The following is a 22,190-nucleotide window of genomic DNA, read 5'->3' as shown; positions in this document are numbered from 1 at the left end:
CTCCACAGTGTCTGATCCAACGGCCACGATACATTTCCGTGTCGTGCTGAAAGTACATACGACGTCGTGTTGGCAAAGGAATATCCTTCAAGTATTCTGGTAATGCATGCTGAAGCAAATCGAGGAACCACTAAGTGCAAATGAAGTGTGCACTGAAATGGTCATTAAGGCAACACTACGTAGCCTGATGTTGCTTTAGTTACATTTGCATGTGAGTACTGGTGAAGGAGGACATGCGAATGATGTCCATGATTTTCACACAGCTCTATGTTGGATACGATTAAGAAACGGACATTTGTTCATTTGAAGTTTTTTGTTCATAATCAGAAATACTATCCCCCCCTCAAAACATATACCTTTCCTCCTGACTCACCTGTATACAATGACAACGCTGTAGGATTATCAGATTTTAAGGTTACGAGAATTACGGAAACGCAGTGAAATAGGCAGAATTTCGTTCCTGTGGTTCAAGAGAACTGATCTAGATACGAATTCAGATAGAGCAGATAAAGAAAGGGAGGAAGAAAGATCTGGAAGGAAGGAAAGAAGGAAGGCTAAAAGGAAGGAAGGAAAGAAAGAAGGAAGACTGGAAGGCAGAAAGATTAAAAGGATGGAAAATTGAAGGAAGGGAAGAAGACAAAGGAAGAAAGATTGGAAAATTGGAAAGAGGGAAGGAAGACTGGGGTAGGATATCTGGTGTATTCTTTACAGAGAAACCATTCTGTCATTCATCTTAACTAATTCAAGGAAAAACTAAATTTGGATGGCTAGGAAGGAATCTGAACTCTGCTGTTCCTGACCGTGAGTCCAGATCTTAACTATAGTGCGCAACATAGGTAAACAATTCAAATCTTGAAACAATATGTGCGAGTAGTTAACCGTTGTGTTCAGCAACCTCATGGATCAATTTACCTTGGGGAACCTTTTTATAGTAGCCATTTATTAGTCCAGAGGCGACTGCTGATATTCGTCGAATGGATAAATAGCTTGGATAATGCCCATTACTGTAAACATGCCTTCAGAAATGTATCACTTTTTTGATCAAGTGTAATATACTAATGGAAGCAAAAGAACAGATGGTGGCTTTTGGACACGTGGAACATGCCTTGGATCAATGACAAATATATGACTAATAGGGGAAACTGGTTGGAAGAGATTTTATTCGTGGGAAGATACGCAACTCTGTAGAAGAAAACCCACTAACTCATTTTGGGACCAGAATGAATTCGCACTCTTCAGCTGAGTGTGCACTGATTTGAAACTTATTGGCAGATTAAAACTGTTTCTGCTATGGGATGTGAACCTTGGACCATTGACTTTCGTGGGCAAGTGCTCTACTGGCTAAATGATCCAAGTATGACTCACGACCCGTCCTCACAGCTTCGCTTCCTCCAGTGCCTCATCTCCCACCTTCCAAGCTTCACACAAGTTCTGTTGAACAGACTGGATAGCTCAGTAGAGGACTTGCGAAACGAAAAGTCCCAAGTGCAGGGTACAGTTTTAATCTGCCAGGAAGTTTCACCATTATGAGACCTTCAACAACTATCTCATGTAAGATATTCCTCATTTTAGGTCAGTTGCTGCTACAGATCTACATCTACATCTACATCCATACTCCGCAAGCCACCTGACGGTGTGTGGCGGAGGGTACCTTCAGTACCTCTATCGGTTCTCCCTTCTATTCCAGTCTCGTATTGTTCGTGGAAAGAAGGATTGTCGGTATGCCTCTGTGTGGGCTCTAATCTCTCTGATTTTATCCTCATGGTCTCTTCGCGAGATATACGTAGGAGGGAGCAATATACTGCTTGACTCTTCGGTGAAGGTATGTTCTCGAAACTTTGACAAAAGCCCGTACCGAGCTACTGAGCGTCTCTCCCGCAGAGTCTTCCACTGGAGTTTATCTATCATCTCCGTAACGCTTTCGCGATTACTAAATGATCCTGTAACGAAGCGCGCTGCTCTCCGTTGGATCTTCTCTATGTCTTGTATCAACCCTATCTGGTACGGATCCCACACTGCTGAGCAGTATTCAAGCAGTGGGCGAACAAGCGTACTGTAACCTACTTCCTTTGTTTTCGGATTGCATTTCCTTAGGATTCTTCCAATGAATCTCAGTCTGGCATCTGCTTTACCGACAATCAACATTATATGATCATTCCATGTTAAATCACTCCTAATGCGTACTCCCAGATAATTTATGGTATTAACTGCTTCCAGTTGCTGACCTGCTATTTTGTACCTAAATGATAAAGGATCTATCTTTCTGTGTATTCGCAGCACATTACACTTGTCTACATTGAGATTCAGTTGCCATTCCCTGCACCATGCGTCAATTCGCTGCAGATCCTCCTGCATTTCAGTACAATTTTCCATTGTTACAACCTCTCGATACACCACAGCATCATCTGCAAAAAGCCTCAGTGAACTTCCGATGTCATCCACCAGGTCATTTATGTATATTGTGAATAGCAACGGTCCTATGACACTCCCCTGCGGCACACCTGAAATTACTCTTACTTCGGAAGACTTCTCTCCATTGAGAATAACATGCTGCGTCCTGTTATCTAGGAACTCCTCAATCCAATCACACAATTGGTCTGATAGTCCATATGCTCTTACTTTGTTCAATAAACGACTGTGGGGAACTGTATCGAACGCCTTGCGGAAGTCAAGAAACACGGCATCTACCTGTGAACCCGTGTCTATGGCCCTCCGAGTCTCGTGGACGAATAGCGCGAGCTGGGTTTCACATGACCGTCTTTTTCGAAACCCATGCTGATTCCTACAGAGTAGATTTCTAGTCTCCAGAAAAGTCATTATACTCGAACACAATACGTGTTCCAAAATTCTACAACTGATCGACGTTAGAGATATAGGTCTATAGTTCTGCACATCTGTTCGACGTCCCTTCTTGAAAACGGGGATGACCTGTGCCCTTTTCCAATCCTTTGGAACGCTACGCTCTTCTAGAGACCTACGGTACACCGCTGCAAGAAGGGGGGCAAGTTCCTTCGCGTACTCTGTGTAAAATTGAACTGGTATCCCATCAGGTCCAGAGGCCTTTCCTCTTTTGAGCGATTTTAATTGTTTCTCTATCCCTCTGTCGTCTATTTCGATATCTACCATTTTGTCATCTGTGCGACTGTGTGATGATACGATACAAAATATATCACAATTGTGCAGTATTACAGTACGTAACAACGCGATAAACACTGAAAGTGAACAGAAGTACGTCACGCTGTACCTCGTCCGACCACCAGGTGACTCCGACGTGTAGGCCGTAGTCACAACAGACTTTTCCATCTGCTAACTTTCTGTATTTCTGGTAGATTTCAAGAAGTGACTGGCCTTTCTTGGGCACGGCAAAATCAACTGTAAATACAAAGTGCTTAGTCAGCGTTGTGTTTAAAAATTCACAATTTTGATGCATAATGGACTGTCAGTTTACTTACTTATCATAGTAGTTCCTCCAGCTATAGCAGCCTTTGTGCCTCGGTAGAAATCATCAACCGTTACTGCATCCATAAACTGAAATTCTAGGTGTGTGTGCGGATCGATGCCACCTGTAAAGTAATAAGAAGTCATATTCTCAAATTCCTGGTATTTGCCTGGAAAGCTCTATTAAAATTTGCAATAATCTCTGTAAGCCAGCCTTTACATTCGCACTCACACTTTCCAGCGGACAGAACACCAAGTTTTCTTATGCTAGAAGATGGAGCTGGAAATGTGTTATTTCATATTATAGGCACATGGAACTAAATTGAACCTACAGTAAGGAGCTGGTGATTTTTATGCTGCCTATAGTAGAATGACTGTTCCCTAATTTTTCCATGTGTGGTTCACCATTATTATCGTAATGTTTACCGAAAGGTAGAAATCACAAATCTGATGAACACTAGATGTTTGAGGTTATGATAAAAACCTGTTAACACCATATGCCAAGACTGGCAATGAACAACCACCAACTGAGAGTGGGCGTATATGTTGTGCCCTGGTACATAGTTCCAAATACCTGATGCATTCGAAACAGCGCATGACCTCTCATGGAGGCCGAAGTTAAAGAGTTTGAAACCTTTGCTACATTGAAATGGCTCAGCTGGAACAGCCAAGGGCCCCGGAACTGCTTTGTAGACGGAGGGTCAGCAACTTCCGGATGCAGCCTAGAGTGCTAATTAGATGCAGAGGTGAAAGCTGAGGGAAGTGAGATAGAGTCGCCAAGGACCTGTGGGGAGGCACGGATAAAACAAACACTAGTGATAACGTCAACCACTAGCAGAAAAACTACCCACAAGACTAATGAATACTAGTGTCTTAGATGGCACAGACAATGGGACACCTTAGAAACAAAATTCCAGCACACAGAAGATAAGTGAATTGTCACCTATTTACCTACAGTATACAGTATGGCGACATATGAGTTGCAAAACCATGCATTTAAGGTGATTGCAGGATGAGGTTAGCCGCTCTCAGCTGAAAACTGCTCCATGCAGCAGTGATGACCGTAGCAGGTATGCACTAGGGCAGAAGCCACCACCCATACGTGTGTGGCACTCAGGGTCAACAGAGTGAAGCGTGTTTTGAGTAACTCCCCAGCGACAAAGGTTGTACCAAAGTTGTGCAAGGCATTCTTTACTGTCAGAAATATTATAAAATGTAAAATTTCACTGCCAGAATTGTCACAATTAATAAAATATTCTGTGCTATTATATTGTGGTCTAAGGGATTTCACTTCAAATCCCGACGTTTCGTACCTTTGTTGAACTAGTCAGTAGCGAGACAGGGTGTGAATCGAAAGTTCAACGAAGCTAAGATCCCCCTTGAAAATGTGCTGCGCAGATGGGTACGAAACGTCGGGTTTTGAAGTGAAATCCCTTAGACCACAGCATAATAGCCCGGAATGTTTTATTAATTGTGTCAGAGGTACGTCCACTGTATCCTCTGACCCCTCGCTACCAGCACTCAGACCACCAAACGCATCTGCAGTCTTCAGGGTGGCGTCAGTGGCCTCGAGAGAATTAGTAGGAAGGAGGCACTGGAGCTCACCACGCTACAGGCTGCACACATTAGGGGACAGTGGTATAGGACTACTGGGATCGGTAATGATGAATTTACAGTTGGAGACAACCAGGTTTAGGCAATGTGTGGAAGTGGTGTCTCAAGTAAGCCAGGGCTACAGCATGATCCTGAATTTGAGTTTCTGCCATAATTGACCTTTGATGGCACGTAGTGGAGCTTAGTGGGCAGACATTCCGGCTAGGGAAAGCCGTTGTCAATGTTGATGTGTCGTGAGGAGCATCTAGAGAACAGGACAATCCACATAAACCACAAACGTTAAGACTTAACTGGCGTGATCGCGTGTCGAGTGGGTGAATGTGTAGCCAGCCTTACCGTGTGATACACTGTGTATAGTGGAACCGCTGGAGAATAGTGGAGTATTTGAGGCAGCATGTTGTTTGGTGAGACGTAGTACTGCACACATGCAAGAGAAGGGCATAGGCATGGTAGCACCCGTCAGTGTCGATAATTTTGGCGCCAAGGAGGTTAAACTGGTGAAGGAAACATCGTTGGCTACATTGCAGATTCTGGGTGAACAACATTGCCAAACAGGAGGTGTAGGCGATAAGAGGGCATATAATGCTGCTAGGACTGCATCTCGTGAAAAACTGAAGTGTGTGAAGGGGTCAGACGGAGGATCTGTTGCTAGTATCTCAAGACTTGTTTTTTCCACATGGGCCGTTGCCTGCTACACCGGTAACATGACACAGGATTCTGACAGGGAATGCAGCACCAATGTATTGGCCACCCATACAGAATACCACGATCTCTGCAACCAGTTTCAGAGGAATTTATTTATCAACAATTGGTTGACAGTATAGCAGAAGAAAGTAGTAGAACCTGGGGAAGGGGGTGAGGGAATTGTAACAGCATGAAGAAGTCTACGAACAGTTCGAAGAAACGCCGATTCTGTTGCGACTATCACTATTTAAATATTAAAACTACGAAAAATACGTACCCTACACCAAACACAGGAACGATGCCGGAACATTTTGACAGTAGACGTTAAGAGTGGATACCAACAGTCAGAACTGGCTCCAGAGGAGTGAAAACTGCATTTTCAGCGCCTTGGGGTTGCTATCAGTGAAGAAGGATACTATTTGGGTTAAAATGCGCTAGAAAAATTCCATCGTTTATTGGACAGAGTACTAAAAGTATTACAACAGCATCAGCGTCTGGTGTCCCTAGATGACATACTAGCCTTTTTCAGAGATTTGCAGGGACATTGGCTTTGACTGAGAGACATATTCTAAAGGTTATGGGCAGCTAGTTTAACACAAACTACTGAAAAGTGTCTCTTTGCACTAGAAGAAATCAACTATTTAGGCAATGTAATATGTAAGTATGGTGCAAGAACTGATCCTAGATTAGTACAAGGAACAACTAGTCTTTCATGGCTCAGACAAATTATTATAGAAAGTTCATGAAGGGGTTTGTGAATATTGCATGACCGCTTACACAGTTCTGGAAGAACGTTGGCGTAGTCATAGGAATGTCATGGAGCGCTGTCGAATTTAAGTAGTTGTTTACCTCGAGTCCTGTGTTCATGTTTTGGGACTTTCAGAAGGAGTTCGTGTGGTCACGTGATGCTTCAAACCATGCCCTTGGGTGCGTTTTAAAACCAGAAGATCGATGTCAAGAACATCCTACTGCCTTTGCGTCAAGACAGTCGAATATAGCAGAGAAGAATTATTCTGCAATGGAGAGAGAGATGCTAGCTTAGCTTCAAGGTAGTGACGGGCCATGTTGCTTTGAAGTGGTTACTAGATTTGAAAGACCCATCCAGTAGACGAAATGGGCATTTAAAGCCAGTGAATTCGAGTACCAAATAATCCATAAATCGGGGAAGAAGCGTAGAAATGCAGACGAGTGAAGCAGGAATACAGCAGTAGTACAAGCACTGGGTCAGCACCTTGCTGAGTAGTAAACAGCACAGAGCTTCGATGAGAAATGTGAAGAGTATAGCAAGCAACATCCGTCAGATCGCCGAAGTTAAGCGCTGCTGGGCTTGGCTAGTACTTGGAAGGGTCCATGTCTGCCGAGTAGCAAGCAGTGTGCACTCGCACTTGTGAAGCCAATTGAGGAGCTACGTGACTGAGACATGACACTCCCGCATCCACATCCGGTGACGCCTAAGGGATGAGGATGACACGGCGGCCGGTAGGTACCGTCGGACCTTCGAAGTCTGTTCGCACGGTGTTTATGTAGCAAGCAACAGCAGACTAGCGTGAGTGACGGTTTAGTGTGTGAGGGTGAACAGCATGTGGAATCAGAAGCAGGTGCTATTGCTGAGGCTGACAGAAGCAATGAAACCCTTTAATTCCATTGAGATGAGAGTTTCGATCATTAAAATGAACACCAGCTGACCATAATAGATCGTTTCTTTTTTTTTTTTTGGTTACATTGATATAGTGCTGATGCCGCACCAGCAGGCAATCAAAGTCGCGCAAGTGTTAGTTAATAGGCAGATTTTGAAGTTCGGGTGTCAGACACAATAATTACACACAAAGGGACGAGCTTCATGTCAGACATAATGAAGGAGTTGTGTCAGTTGTTAGAAGTAAAGAAGTTAAGAACCAGTCCACTTCATTCTCAAGCTAACAGAGGGACAGAACGAGTTCATCAGACAATTGGGAAGATACTTAGTACTTAGCATAAAAATATCTGACCGCGGCCCCAAAAATCTTGCATAACTAGGTTGGGCATTGTCTATCTCAGCTATGAGGTATATATCGGGTGGGCACATCATAAGGAAATTCCACCATCCACTCAATCGTTGGAAGCTTTCGTAAGTAGAGTCTTCCTTAGGCCATCTCAGCCAGTCAGTCAGCACAGAAAGATCATTAGTGAGTGAACACCAGAGACACAAATCCAGATGACTCACAAAGAAAATTAGTGAATAGGAGCCGAAATGTATACCAAATGCTAATGAAGTACTCTGCAGTGTCTTTTTTACTAAAGTCATGTTCATAGAAAGCAAAACATCTTGAACGACTAGAGAGTGAACATTCATATTTACATGTACACTAGTATATTATGCAGAAATAATTAGCATTTCAGTCACCTCGGTTCAGCATGTGTCCTGCTGCATAGTAGGCACACATTCTGCCACGGGTCCTGATAAGTTGTTCCATGCATGATGGCATCGACGCATGTAAGGTACGAGTGGCATCCTGTGGTTAGCCATCCATGCTGCAATCACCTGGTTCCAAAGTTCATCTGTCATGGTTGGCACTAGGTCAAGGCGGTGCACCTGTCATTTAACCATATCCCACATATTTTAGATTGGCGACAAGCCTGGTGATCTGGTGGGCCAGGGCAAAAGGCCGACATCCTGTGACACCAGGAAGGCACGTGTTTGGGCAGCAACATGCGGACATGCATTGTCTTCCAGAAAAATTGTTTCTGAAGTGTTGTGCAGAAAGGGTTTGGCTTACGGGTTGCAGGATGTCATTTGTATAGGTCACACTGGTCACAGTGGCCTGGACACATACCAGCTGCGATTTGTGGTTGTACCCAATACCACCCGACAACATAAGAGTAGTGGAGCAAACCATGTATTAACCCTTTGTGTTAGTGCGGGTTGGCTACATCAGGGGCAGGTATGCACTCAGCACTCAGCACTTAACAGAACAATAGGTTAAGTACCTGTCAATGAAAAGAGAACAATAGGTTAAGTACCTGTCAATCAAAGGAGAACAATATGTTAAGTACCTGTCAATCAAAGGAGAGTGCATACCTGCCTCTGATATAGGCAACCTGCACTAACAAAATGCGCTCGTACATAGTTTGCTCTACCACTCATAAGGCCTTGAGTTGCACTGTACGTCTGCACGGGTGCAGTCACTGTGATGCCTCTCCCCTCTGTGACAGAACCTGGATTCATCCGAAAACACTATCTGATGCCATTTCTTCCCCAAGTGATGTCATTACATACACCATCGCCATCTAGCATGTTTCTGAAGATTCGTCAAAGGTAAGTGGAGAAGTGGACGACATGCACATAACCCATGCCATAAAAAAAGGCGACGGACTGTTACCCCTGATAGTGTGCGATGTGTTACACTGTTCCACAGTTGCACCAGTGGTGAGGAGGACGCAGATCTGTCCCACAAATCCATTCTGATCAGGTGTCGATCTTCTCGATTGGGGGGGGGGGGGGGGTGCAGCAGGGGTATGGGTGGTGTGACCCGATCCATCTCGTCGTGTTCTACGGCCTTCCATGAACCAGTCTGCACACAGGCGTTCCACTGTCGAAACATTACGTCCCAGATGATCATCAGTGTCCCAGATGAATACATGTCAGAGCTGCAGGCGCAGTATACCGGTGTTGCACGACGATATTGATATTGACTTTGAAGCCACACCTCGACATGGTTCAAATGCTAATCATTTCTGCAGAACATACTAGTCTACATGTCCTGTGAATATAAACGTCCTATCTCTAGTTTTTCAAGCTGTTTTTTCTGAACATCAGTGTACTCCTTATTACTTTTGCTAAAAGACTGGGTAGTGCCACTACACCGGTGTATCTCAGTACAGAGTCAGCTGTGATGAGTGAATTCTGATTGAGGAAGCACTTGGTGTAGTCGAGGTAAAGCCCGAAGTGTGCCTTAGTGTTAACTTCTGCAGGAGAGCGAAAAGGCAGCGACATACAAAGCTTCCTGGCGGAAGGACACAGGGAAGACCTTCAGGTGGTACACGTCTTGTAGCTGCAAGTTCGTGCCAACAACAAAAGCGCTGTGGCGGCTGCTGGAGATGCAGAGGGAAGCAACCTGGCATGCTTACATGGCTGCCAGATTGTTTCCTCATGAACACACGAATCGTGTAGCTGGTGGGTCGGCAAGACCCATGCCACTGCTGTATGTTTGGTGCGTGCGATGGAGCCAACAGCCAAGGCCACAGCAACATCACTGAATTTTTCAGGAAATCCTTAGTTCTTTCCTTGGTCCTGTTGTCTTTGTTAAGAAGAATGATGGCTCATCGTGTTTATGCGTCGACTGCATTTGACTGAACAAAATCAAGAATTGATGAACCCCTATACTGCTTGAAAGGAGCAGAATATATCTCAACTATGGACATGCAGGTAGCCAACTGGCAAGTCGAGGTTGACGATGCTGTCCAGGAAAAGACTGCCATTATAACATCTGTTGGCGTCTACAAATTCTAAGTTATGTCGTTTGGTTTGTGTAATCGTCCAGTCACTTTCGAACGTTCCATGGCAATCTGCTTCGGCACTTCACACTTTGCTATCTGGATGACATTGTCGATTTTTCGAAGACGCCCAAGTGACCTGACAACAGTGCTGCATTGTGTTCGTACTGCAAGCCTCACCTGAATCTTAGAAAGTGCCTCTTCATTGGCCAAGAAATAATAATGTTGTGGCACTTAGTTAGTAGCGATAGGGTCACTGATCCAGAGAAAATGAGGCCAGTTACACATTCTCCCACAGCTCGGTGAGAGTGTAATGTGAGATATTTTTCCACAATTTGCTTATACTTTCAGAAATTCATAAAGGTCTTCTGTAATGAGCATTTCCCTTGCAACAGATACTCCAGGGAGACGCAGAATTTTCCTGCAACTAGGTGCAAGAAGGTGCAAGGCCCTTCGTCTCCGAGTAACTACTGCAGCCTACAACCTGAATCTGCTTACAGTATTCATCTGTCGGTCACCCTCTACTGTCTACGAGTGCTCCAGTACTAAACTGGTGGTCGCTTCACGCCTCAGAATGTGTCCTACCAACCAATCCCTTCTTCTAGTCAGGTTGTTCCACAAATTTCTTCCCAATTCTATTCAGTGCCTTCTCATTAGTAATGTGATCTACCCATCTGACCTTCGGCATTGTTTTGTAGCGGCGCACGTAAAAAGCTTCTATTATTTTCTTGTCTTAACTGTTTATCGTTCATGTTTCACTTCCATACATGGCTACACTCCATTCAAATACCTTCGGAAAAGACTTCCTAACACTTAAATATGTACTCGATGTTAACAAACTTCTCTTTTTCAGAAATGCTTTTGTTGCCATTGCCAGTCTACTTTTATATCCTCTCTACATCGACCATCATCAGTTATTTTGCTTCCTAATAACAAAACTCATCTACTGATTGAAGTGTCTCCATTCCTGATATGATTGCCTTAGCTTCACCTGATTTAATTCGACTACATTCCACTATCCTCGTTTTGGTTTTGTTGATGCTCATCTTATATCCTCCTTTCAGGATGCTATCTACTCCGTTCAACTAATTTCCCAAATCCTTTGCTGTCTCTGACGGAATTACAATGACATCGGCACACCTCAAAGTTTTTATTTTTTCTCCTTGAACTTTATGTTCGAAATTTTTCTTTGGTTTCCTTTAGCGCTTGCCAATGCGCAAATATGGATATAGTGTGTATGAAATTGCGGGATTTGTTGGTCTTTCGCGGCGGGCTGTTCAACGTGTGTAGAAGCAGTGACGTAATACTCATGGTCACGAAACACGACCTCAGAATTGCGGTCGCAAAAACATACAGACCGAGAGTGTCCGGAGACGCGTTTAACGACTTGAGAATCAAAATCGAGTTGCTGCAAGCAATGATTGATGGTCCATCCCAGCCTGCTAGTTAGAGAACATTTCGATGGGAACTGCGTGTAATCAACATTTTGAGTCTGTCACACAAAGCGCGACAACAACAAAGTTCAGCGGACTGAAAGAATGTGTCATTGGTTTTCTGAACACTTCCCTACCTTTTTCCATTTCGATTGGCCCGCCAAAATCACTTGACTGGAATCTCACAGAAAATCTATGGGACATGTTGGAATGACGGGTCAGGCGCTGACATCATCATCCCCGAAGTTTGGTGAAATTGTTCGATCAGATTCTGCAGTGAGTGGCTTAAACTGTGTGCGCCGTATCTGCACAAGCTTGTAGTGTCACTTCCTAACGGAATCTAGGCGGTTAACAAATCCAGGGGCCGAATTATATGGTATTAAACGATGCTTATGATTTCCCTAGGGGCCACAAATTTTTTCGTCTGGTGAGCATATAAAGTTGGACAGTATTTTTAAAATTTCTGGAGACTAGAAATCTACTCTGTAGCAATTTGCATGGGTTTAAAAAAAAAAACGATTGTGTGAAACCCAGTTTGCCCTATTGGTCCACAAGACCTTGAGGGCCATAGACACGGGTTCCCAGGTAGATGCCGTGTTTCTTCACTTCCGCAAGGCGTTCGATACAGTGCCCCACAGTCGTTTAATGAGCAAAGTAAGAGCATATGGACTATCAGAGCAATTGTGTGATTGGATTGAAGAGATCCTAGATAACAGAACGCAGCATGTCATTCACAATGCAGAGAAGTCTTCCGAAGTAAGAGTGATTTCAGGTGTGCTGCAGGGGAATGTCGTAGGACCGTTGCTATTCACAATATACATGAATGACCTTGTGGATAACATCGGAAGTTCACTGAGGCTTTTTGCGGATGATGCTGTAGTATATCGAGAGGTTGTAACAATGGAAAATTGTACTGAAATGCCGGAGGATCTGCAACGAATTGACGCATGGTGCAGGGAATGGCAATTGATTCTCAATGTAGACAAGTGTAATGTGCTGCGAATACACAGAAAGAAAGATCCCATATCATTTAGTTGCAATGTAGCAGGTCAGCAACTGGAAGCAGTTAATTCCATAAATTATCTGGGAGTACGCATTACGAGTGATGTAAAATGGAATGATCATATAAAGTTGATCGTCGGTAAAGCAGATGCCAGACTGAGATTCATTGGAAGAATCCTAAGGAAATGCAATCCGAAAACAAAGGAAGTAGGTTACAGTACGCTTGTTCGCCCACTGCTTGAATACTGCTCAACAGTGTGGGATCCGTACCAGATAGGATTGATAGCAGAGATAGAGAAGATCCAACGGAGAGCAGCGCGCTTCGTTACAGGATCATTTAGTAATCGCGAAAGCTTTACGGAGATGATGGATAAACTGCAGTGGAAGACTCTGCAAGAGAGACGCTCAGTAGTTCGGTACGAGCTTCTGTTGAACTTTCGAGAACATACGTTCACCGAGGAGTCAAGCAGTATATTGCTCCCTCCTATGTATGTCTCGCGAAGACACCATGAGGATAAAATCATAGAGATTAGAGCCCACACAGAGGCATACCGACAATCCTTCTTTCCACGAACAATACGAGACTGGAATAGAAGGGAGAACCGATAGAGGTACTCAAAGTACCCTCCGCCACACACCGTCAGGTGGCTTGCGGAGTATGGGTGTAGGTGTTCATTTACAACTGAAATTTTAGAATTCTTTTAAGTGTTTTAAAAATACTCTCCAGCTCTGTAGTTACTAACGACATCAGAATGTGTGCTTCGGCTATGCAGAGCCAGAACACGCAAACTATGAATTAACATGATTCAAGCCAATAATTCTGCACTCGGAGCATCTCAGTCACTTAAGACACCCAACCATACAATAGCTTCATGCTGTATTTCGCCTTATTAAAGCAAAATCTGAGATTGCTCCTCTTTAAATCAAGCTACAGAACGGTTAATGAAAAACTAAATATTAGTCATTAGAAAAGTAGCCGTGGCCCATTTCTGATTCTTAGCCAGGAAGGTCTAACTGTTTTGCTACTTACCAGGCATCACATACTTTCCACGAGCATCAATTATTCTCGTACCACCAGGAACGGTCAGATTGCTGCCAACTTGCCTGCGGAAAACAAACTTTGAACTTCGATGGAGACTTCTTGACAGTATTAAGATAATGCACTTCAGATTGACGTAACTCACTTTATTACTCCACCTTCAATGTAAACATCTCCATCTATCACAGAATCCACATTGACAATCTTCCCATGTTTGATAAGTATCCTGTTCTGGGAACTCTGCAAAGAAAGAGAAAGAGTGCAATTAACTTTATTATCAGTCTAACAAACCACTTCCTGACAACTTGAAAATGGGCTTTCATGATACATATGAATTACGTGCCGTAATTCACGTTGGATCGCGGAGATTCTGTAGCTAATGCCTCACTATCAAGGTATCTCAGCAGATGAAACGGTAAAACAATTACATGTTTCGCCGGCCGGTGTGGCCGTGCGGTTCTAGGCGCTTCAGTCTGGAACCGCGTGACCGCTACGGTCGCAGGTACGAATCCTGCCTCGGGCCTGGATGTGTGTCATGTCCTTAGATTAGTTGGGTTTAAGTAGTTCTAAGTTCTAGAGGACTGATGACCACAGATGTTAAGTCCCATAGTGCTGAGAGCCATTTGAACCAATTACATGGTAAACTTCCCTAATATCGTGTAGGGCCACTGCGAGCACGCAGACGTGCCGCAACACGGCGTGGCATGGACTCGACTAACGTCTGAATTAGTGCTGGAGGGAATTGGGTGATCTCTTCGGACCAGCACGTTGGAAGGCATCCCAAATTTGCACAATAATGTTCCATGTCTGGGGAATTTGGTGGGCAGTGGAAGTGTTTAAACTCAGGAAAGTGTTCCTGGAACCAGTCTGTAGCAGTTCTGGACGTGTGGCGTGTAGCATTGTTCTGATGGAATTGCCCAAGTCCGTCAGAATTCCAACGGACATGAATGGATGCAGGTGATCAGACACGATGCTTACGTACGTGTCACCAGTCGGAGTCGTATCTAGACGTGTCAGGGGTCCCACATCACACCAACTGCACACGCCCCACACCATTACAGAGCCTTCACCAGCTTGACCAGTCAATTGCAGACATGCAGAATCCATGGATTCATGAGGCTGTCTCCGTAAATACAGGGTGTTACGAAAAGGTACGGCCAAACTTTCAGGAAACATTCCTCACACACAAATAAAGAAAAGATGTTATGTGGACATGTGTCCGGAAACGCTTAATTTCCATGTTACAGCTCATTTTAGTTTCGTCAGTATGTACTGTACTTCCTCGATTCACCGCCAGTTGGCCCAATTGGAGGAAGGTAATGTTGACTTCGGTGCTTGTGTTGACATTCGACTCATTGCTCTACAGTACTAGCATCACGCACATCAGTACGTAGCACCAATAGGTTAGTGTTCATCACGAACGTGGTTTTGCAGTCAGTGCAATGTTTACAAATGCGGAGTTGGCAGATTCCCATTTGATGTATGGATTACCACGGGCAATAGCCGTGGCGCGGTACGTTTGTATCGAGACAGATTTCCAGAACGAAGGTGTCCCGACAGGAAGACGTTCGAAGCAACTGATCGGCGTCTTAGGGAGCACGGAACATTCCAGCCTATGACTCGCGACTGGAAAAGACCTAGAACGACGAGGACACCTGCAATGGACGAGGCAATTCTTCGTGCAGTTGACGATAACCCTAATGTCAGCGTCAGAGAAGTTGCTGCTGTACAAGGTAACGTTGACCACGTCACTGTATGGAGAGTGCTACGGCAGAACCAGTTGTTTCCGTACCATGTACAGCGTGTGCAGGCACTATCAGCAGTTTATTGGCCTCCACGGGTACACTTCTGCGAATGGTTCATCCAACAATGTGTCAATCCTCATTTCAGTGCAAATGTTCTCTTTACGGATGAGGCGTCATTCCAACGTGATCAAATTGTAAATTTTCACAATCAACATGTGTGGGCTGTTGAGAATCCGCACGCAATTGCGCAATCACGTCATCAACACAGATTTTCTGTGAACGTTTGGGCAAGCATTGTTGGTGATGTCTTCATTGGGCCCCATGTTCTTCCACCTACGCTCAATGGAGCACGTTATCATGATTTCATACGGGATACTCTACCTGTGCTGCTAGAACATGTGCCTTTAGAAGTACGACACAACACGTGGTTCATGCACGATGGAGCTCCTGCACATTTCAGTCGAAGTGTTCGTACGCTTCTCAAAAACAGATTCGGTGACCGATGGATTGGTAGAGGCGGACCAATTGCATGGCCTCCACGCTCTCCTGACCTCAACCCTCTTGACTTTCATTTATGGGGGCATTTGAAAGCTCTTGTCTACGCAACCCCGGTACCAAATGTAGAGACTCTTCGTGCTCGTATTGTGGACGGCTGTGATACAATACTCCATTCTCCAGGGCTGCATCAGTGCATCACGGATTCGATGCGACGGAGGGTGGATGCACGTATCCTCGCTAACGGAGGACATTTAGAACATTTCCTGTAACAAAGTGTTTGACGTCACGCTGGTACGTTCTGTTGCTGTGTGTTTCCATTCCATGATTAATGTGATTTGAAGAGAAGTAATAAAATGAACTCTAACATGGAAAGTAAGCGTTTCCGAACACATGTCCACATAACATATTTTCTTTCTTTGTCTGTGAGGAATGTTTCCTGAAAGTTTGGCCGTACCTTTTTGTAACACCCTGTATACACGTCCATCCACTCGATACAATTTGAAACAAGACTCGTCCGACAAGGCAACATGGTTCCAGTCATCAACAGTCCAATGTCGGTGTCGACGGACCCGACCGAGGCATAAAGCTTCGTGTCGTGCATTCGTCAAGGGTACACGAGTAGGCCTTCGCTTCCGAAAGCAGATATCGATGATGTTTCGCTGAATGGTTGGCGCGTTGACACTTATTGACATCCCAGGACTGAAATCTGCCATAAGTTGCGGAAGGGCTGCACTACTGTCACGCTGAACGATTCTCTTCAGCTGTCTGTCCCGTTATTGCAGGATATTTTTTCGGCCGCAGCAATGTCGGAGATTTGATGTTTTACCTGATTCCTGATATTGACGGACACTCGTGCAACGATCGTACGGCAAAATCGCCACTTCATCGCTGCCTCGGAGATGCTGTGTCCCATGGCTCGTGAGTCGACTACAACATCACTCACTTAAATGTTGATAATTTGCCACTGTAGCGGCAGTAACCGCACTAACAAATGAGCCAGACACTTCTTGTCCTGTATAGGCGTTACCGAACACAGCGCCGTCTTCTGCTTGGCCGGCCCGGGGGCCGAGCGGTTCTGGGCGCTACAGTCTGGAACCGCACGACCGCTACGGTCGCAGGTTCGAATCCTGCCTCGGGCATGGATGTGTGTGATGTCATTAGGTTAGTTAGGTTTAAGTAGTTCTAAGTTCTAGGGGACTGATGACCTCAGAAGTTAAGTAGCATAGTGCTCAGAGCCATTTGAACCATTTCCTTCTTCTTCTTTACATATCTCTGAATTTGAATGCGGATGCTATACCAGTTTCTTTGGCGCTTCAGTGTGCATCACCTTGCTGTTTTGCACTAGCTTCTCACATGAAAATAACACATATTGCTAAAGCACACACACAGTATAAATACTTCAAGCACTTAATGTTAGAGCAGAAAGGAGACTAATACAAGGGGTGAACAAAACTATGGTACTGCCACAGTGACTTTTCTGGACACTAGAAATCTACTCTGTAGGAATCAGCATGGGTTTCGAAAAAGACGGTCGTGTGAAACCCAGCTCGCGCTATTCGTCCACGAGACTCAGAGGGCCATAGACACGGTTTCCCAGGTAGATGCCGTGTTTCTTGACTTCCGCAAGGCGTTCGATACAGTTCCCCACAGTCGTTTTATGAACAAAGTAAGAGCATATGGACTATCAGACCAATTGTGTGATTGGATTGAAGAGTTTCTAGATAACAGAACGCAGCATGTCATTCTCAATGCAGAGAACTCTTCCGAAGTAAGAGTGATTTCAGGTGTGCCGCAGGGGACTGTCGTAGGACCGTTGCTATTCACAATATACATAAATGCCCTGTGGATGACATCGGAAGTTCACTGAGGCTTTTTGCGGATGATGCTGTGCTATATCGAGATGTTGTAACAATGGAAAATTGTACTGAAATGCAGGAGGGTCTGCAGCGAATTGACGCATGGTGCAGGGGATGGCAATTGAATCTCAATGTAGACAAGTGTAATGTGCTGCGAATACATAGAAAGAAAGATCCCTTATCATTTAGCTACAATATAGCGGCTCCGCAACTGGAAGCAGTTAATGCCATAAATTATCTGGGAGTACGCATTAGGAGTGATTTAAAATGGAATGACCATATAAAGTTGATCGTCGGTAAAGCAGATGCCAGACTGAGATTCATTGGAAGAATCCTAAGGAAACGCAATCCGAAAACAAAGGAAGTAGGTTACAGTGCGCTTGTTCGCCCGCTGCTTGAATACTGCTCAGCAGTGTGGGATCCGTAACAGATAGCGTTGATAGGAGAGATAGAGAAGATCCAACGGAGAGCAGCGCGCTTCGTTACAGGGTCATTTAGTAATCGCGAAAGCGTTACGGAGATGATAGATAAACTCCAGTGGAAGACTCTGCAAGAGAGACGCTCAGCAGCTTGGTACGGGCTTTTGTTGATGTTTCGAGAACATACCTTCACCGAAGAGTTAAGCAGTATATTGCTCCCTCCTATGTATATCTTGCGGAGAGGCCATGAGGATAAAATCAGATAGATTAGAGCCCACACAGAGGCATACCGACAATCCTGCTTTCCACGAACAATACGAGACTGGTATAGAAGGGAGAAGCCGGCCGGAGTGGCTGAGCGGTTAAGGGCGCTACAGTCTGGAACCGCACGACCGCTACGGTGGCACGTTCGAATCCTGCCTCGGGCATGGATGTGTGTGATGTCCTTAGATTAGTTAGGTTTAAGTAGTTCTAAGTTCTAGGGGACTTATGACCACAGCAGTTGAGTCCCATAGTGCTCAGAGCCATTTGAACCATTTTAGAAGGGAGAACCGATAGAGGAACTCAAGGTACCCTCCACCACACACAGTCAGGTGGCTTGCGGTGTATGTATGTAGATGTAGAATAGGGTGCCGGGGATTGTTGGCGTTCAAAACAGCTTTCAGTCGTCTCCGAAGGGGTGGATAGAGTTCCTGTGTGATTTTAAAGGGAAAATTAATAACATTCTTTCTGCAATATAGTGGCAAATTCTGCTAACGATGAGCGATGTAGAAACCGATCACGTATCTGTCTCTCCCAAGTCGACCACAAAGTCTCAGTAACACTGGGTGGCTAGGGGAGACGCGCCAGTACGCCCTGGTGCTCACAAAGCCAGTCCTGGACTATGCGAGCTGCGTGAACAGGGCATGGCATCACAACTGAAGGAGAAACAATGTGTCGTAGCATAGATGGAGTGAACCAAAATGGTCGCACAATTCTCGTCAGTAATGCGACCTAGCAGAATAACCATGGCGCCTATGGAATACCATGACATGACTGTCCAAACCATCACCTACATCTACATCTACATTTATACTCCGCAAGCCACCCAACCGTGTGTGGGGGAGGGCACTTTACGTGCCACTGTCATTACCTCCCTTTCCGGTTCCAGTCGCGTATGGTTCGCGGGAAGAACGACTGTCGGAAAGCCTCCGTGCGCGCTCGAATCTCTCTAATTTTACATTCGTGATATCCTCGGGAGGTATAAATAGTGGGAAGGAATATATTCGATACCTCATCCAGTAACGCACCCTCTCGAAGCCTGGACAGCAAGCTACGCCGCGATGCAGAGCGCATCTCTTGCAGAGTTTGCCACTTGAGTTTGCTAAACATCTCCGTAAAGCTATCACGCTTACCAAATAACCCTGTGACCAAACGCGCCGCTCTTCTTTGGATCTTCTCTATCTCCTCTGTCAACCCGACCTGGTACAGATCCCACACTGATGAGCAGTACTCAAGTAGAGGTCGAACGAGTGTTTTGTAAGCCACCTCCTTTGTTGATGGACTACATTTTCTAAGGACTGTTCCAATGTATCTCACCTGTTAGCCGCCTTACCAACGATTAATTTTATATGATCATTCCACTTCAAATCGTTCCACACGCATACTCCCAGATATTTTACAGAAGTAACTGCTACCAGTGTTTGTTCCGCTATCATATAATCATACAATCAAGGATCCTTCTTTCTATGTATTCGCAATACATTACATTTGTCTATGTTAAGGGTCAGTTGCCGCTCCCTGCACCAAGTGCCTATCCGCTGCAGATCTTCCTGAATTTCGCTACAATTTTCTAATGCTGCAACTTCTCTGTATACTACAGCATCATCCGCGAAAAGCCGCATGGAACTTCCGACACTATCTACTAGGTCATTTATGTATATTGTGAAAAGCAATGCTCCCATAACACTCCCCTGTGGCAGGCCAGAGGTTACTTTAACGTATGTAGACGTCTCTCCATTGAGAACAACATGCTGTGTTCTGTTTGCAAAAAACTCTTCAATCCAGCCACACAGCTGGTCTGATATTCCGTAGGCTCTTACTTTGTTTATCAGGCGACAGTGGGGAATTGTATAATTGTATCGAACGCCTTCCGGAAGTCAAGGAAAATGGCATCTACCTGGGAACCTGTATCTAATATCTTCTGGATCTCATGAACAAATAAAGCGAGTTGGGTCTCACACGATCGCTGTTTCCGGAATCCATGTTGATTCCTACAGAGTAGATTCTGGGTTTCCAGAAACGACATGATACGCGAGCAAGAAACATGTTCTAAAATTCTACAACAGATCGACGTCAGAGATACAGGTCTATAGTTTTGTGCATCTGCTCGATGACCCTTCTTGAGGACTACCTGTGCTCTTTTTTAATCATTTGGAACCTTCCGTTCCTCTAGAGACTTCCGGTACACGGCTGTTAGAATCGAACTGGTATCCCGTCAGGTCCAGTGGACTTCCCTCAGTTGAGTACCCCTTGGGAAGTAAAGTAGGCCAGGAGTTGGAAAAAGTGTGAAAGAGACTCCTTTGATCAAATGATTTCCTTCCATTGCTCCATAGCGCAGGTTTTATGGCTTCGGCACCACGTTACGGAAATTTGTGTCACTGGTGAGTCGTTTTGGAATTCCAAATCGCGCTGCAGTTCCCTGCTTGTGGAGCTCCTTCGTGTTCTTTCGGTGTCGACAGGGTTCGTGAATGCGACATTCAGTTCCGTATTCACTTTTGCAAAATGTTCAAATGTGTGTGAAATCTTATGGGACTTAACTGCTGAGGTCATCAGTCCCTAAGCTTACACACTACTTAACCTAAATTATCCTAAGGACAAACACACACACCCATGCCCAAGGGAGGACTCGAACCTCCGCCGGGACCAGCTGCACAGTCCATGACTGCTGCGACTTAGCTCGTTACTTTTGCAGCTGCTCTTATTTTTCGTCACATTCCTCTTCAATGACCGTCTGACAGGATCACTCAACACATACTTCCGCTCCCGCTGTGACTTAGCTGATATTTTTCCACTTTTTTTTCTATGCGGTACAAAACTTGCATACGGTGCTTCTTGAAACACTTAACACTTAGCCTTCCTTCGCTAGGGAATCACTCACCACACGAGCACCAACAATGTACCCACTTTGGGATTGGCTCCGTCGTAATGTACACGCGACTACCCAGAACACTGTTGTGCCTACGGCTGACTATTACAACGTATCGAGGATATCTCACAGGTGGCGCTCGTGGTCAAATACAACAGCACAACCTGGAGGCTTGGCTAGCAGTTGCATTCATTTTCAAGCATACTCTCCTCGCATTGTTACCACATTTTTATCGGAGGCCTGTATACTGACGCTGCATATTATGTATTTTTATGGGTTCAATTGCGTTACAGCACAAACGGCACTAAGCCATCCCATTTTTTGAAAACAAACATGCATTGTTGGTTAAAATGGCTCTGAGCACTATGCGACTTAACTTCTGAGGTCATCAGTCGCCTAGAACTTAGAACTAATGAAACCTAACTATCCTAAGGACATCACACACATCCATGCCCTAGGCAGGATTCGAACCTGCGACCGTAGCGGTCGCTCGGCTCCAGACTGTAGCGCCTAGAACCGCACGGCCACCGCGGCCGGCATGCATTGTTGTTCTTAGTGAAGAGCTAATAGAAACAGATTTCTTACCTCCATTATGAAGTGCAGGACGTTCAGAATCCGATCACAGTAAAATGTGCCCAAAGCGACACAGAAGCGTTTTATTTAAATGTTCTCACGTGCGTGAATTTCCCTCCCCGTCATGCCTAGGGGCGGAGCTACAACAGCCCAATCGAACGAATAAGAGACATCATTAGCGGAAAGTTCACATCTGCACACGCGGACAAAAAAAATACTACTTTCTTATTTCATTATCAGCATTTAAAAGTTGATGAGCAAAAAATGCCTGGTCGGACTGGGGTTATCT

General features: G+C 44.9%; 1 protein-coding gene across 2 annotated transcripts in view; it reads right to left on the bottom strand.

Annotated features, from left to right (window-relative positions):
* LOC126106557 (dihydropyrimidinase-like) overlaps window positions 1-21,952 on the bottom strand; it is a 99,137-nt gene extending 77,185 nt beyond the window's left edge. For both annotated transcript variants that reach the window (XM_049912894.1, XM_049912895.1), the window contains exons 1-5: window positions 21,914-21,952; window positions 13,829-13,923; window positions 13,675-13,748; window positions 3,453-3,563; window positions 3,245-3,372 (exon numbers count right to left, since the gene is read on the bottom strand). In XM_049912894.1, coding sequence (XP_049768851.1) covers window positions 3,245-3,372; window positions 3,453-3,563; window positions 13,675-13,748; window positions 13,829-13,923; window positions 21,914-21,919 — 414 coding nt within the window. In that variant the 5' untranslated portion in view covers window positions 21,920-21,952. The remainder of the gene's footprint in view (window positions 1-3,244; window positions 3,373-3,452; window positions 3,564-13,674; window positions 13,749-13,828; window positions 13,924-21,913) is intronic.
* Between the last annotated feature and the right edge of the window lie 238 nt (window positions 21,953-22,190).

The sequence above is a fragment of the Schistocerca cancellata genome, chromosome 10, assembly GCF_023864275.1.
Source record: "Schistocerca cancellata isolate TAMUIC-IGC-003103 chromosome 10, iqSchCanc2.1, whole genome shotgun sequence".
Lineage (NCBI taxonomy): Eukaryota > Metazoa > Arthropoda > Insecta > Orthoptera > Acrididae > Schistocerca > Schistocerca cancellata.
The sequence above is the reverse complement of the archived record's forward strand: the minus strand, read 5'-3'. Positions and strand labels throughout refer to the sequence as shown.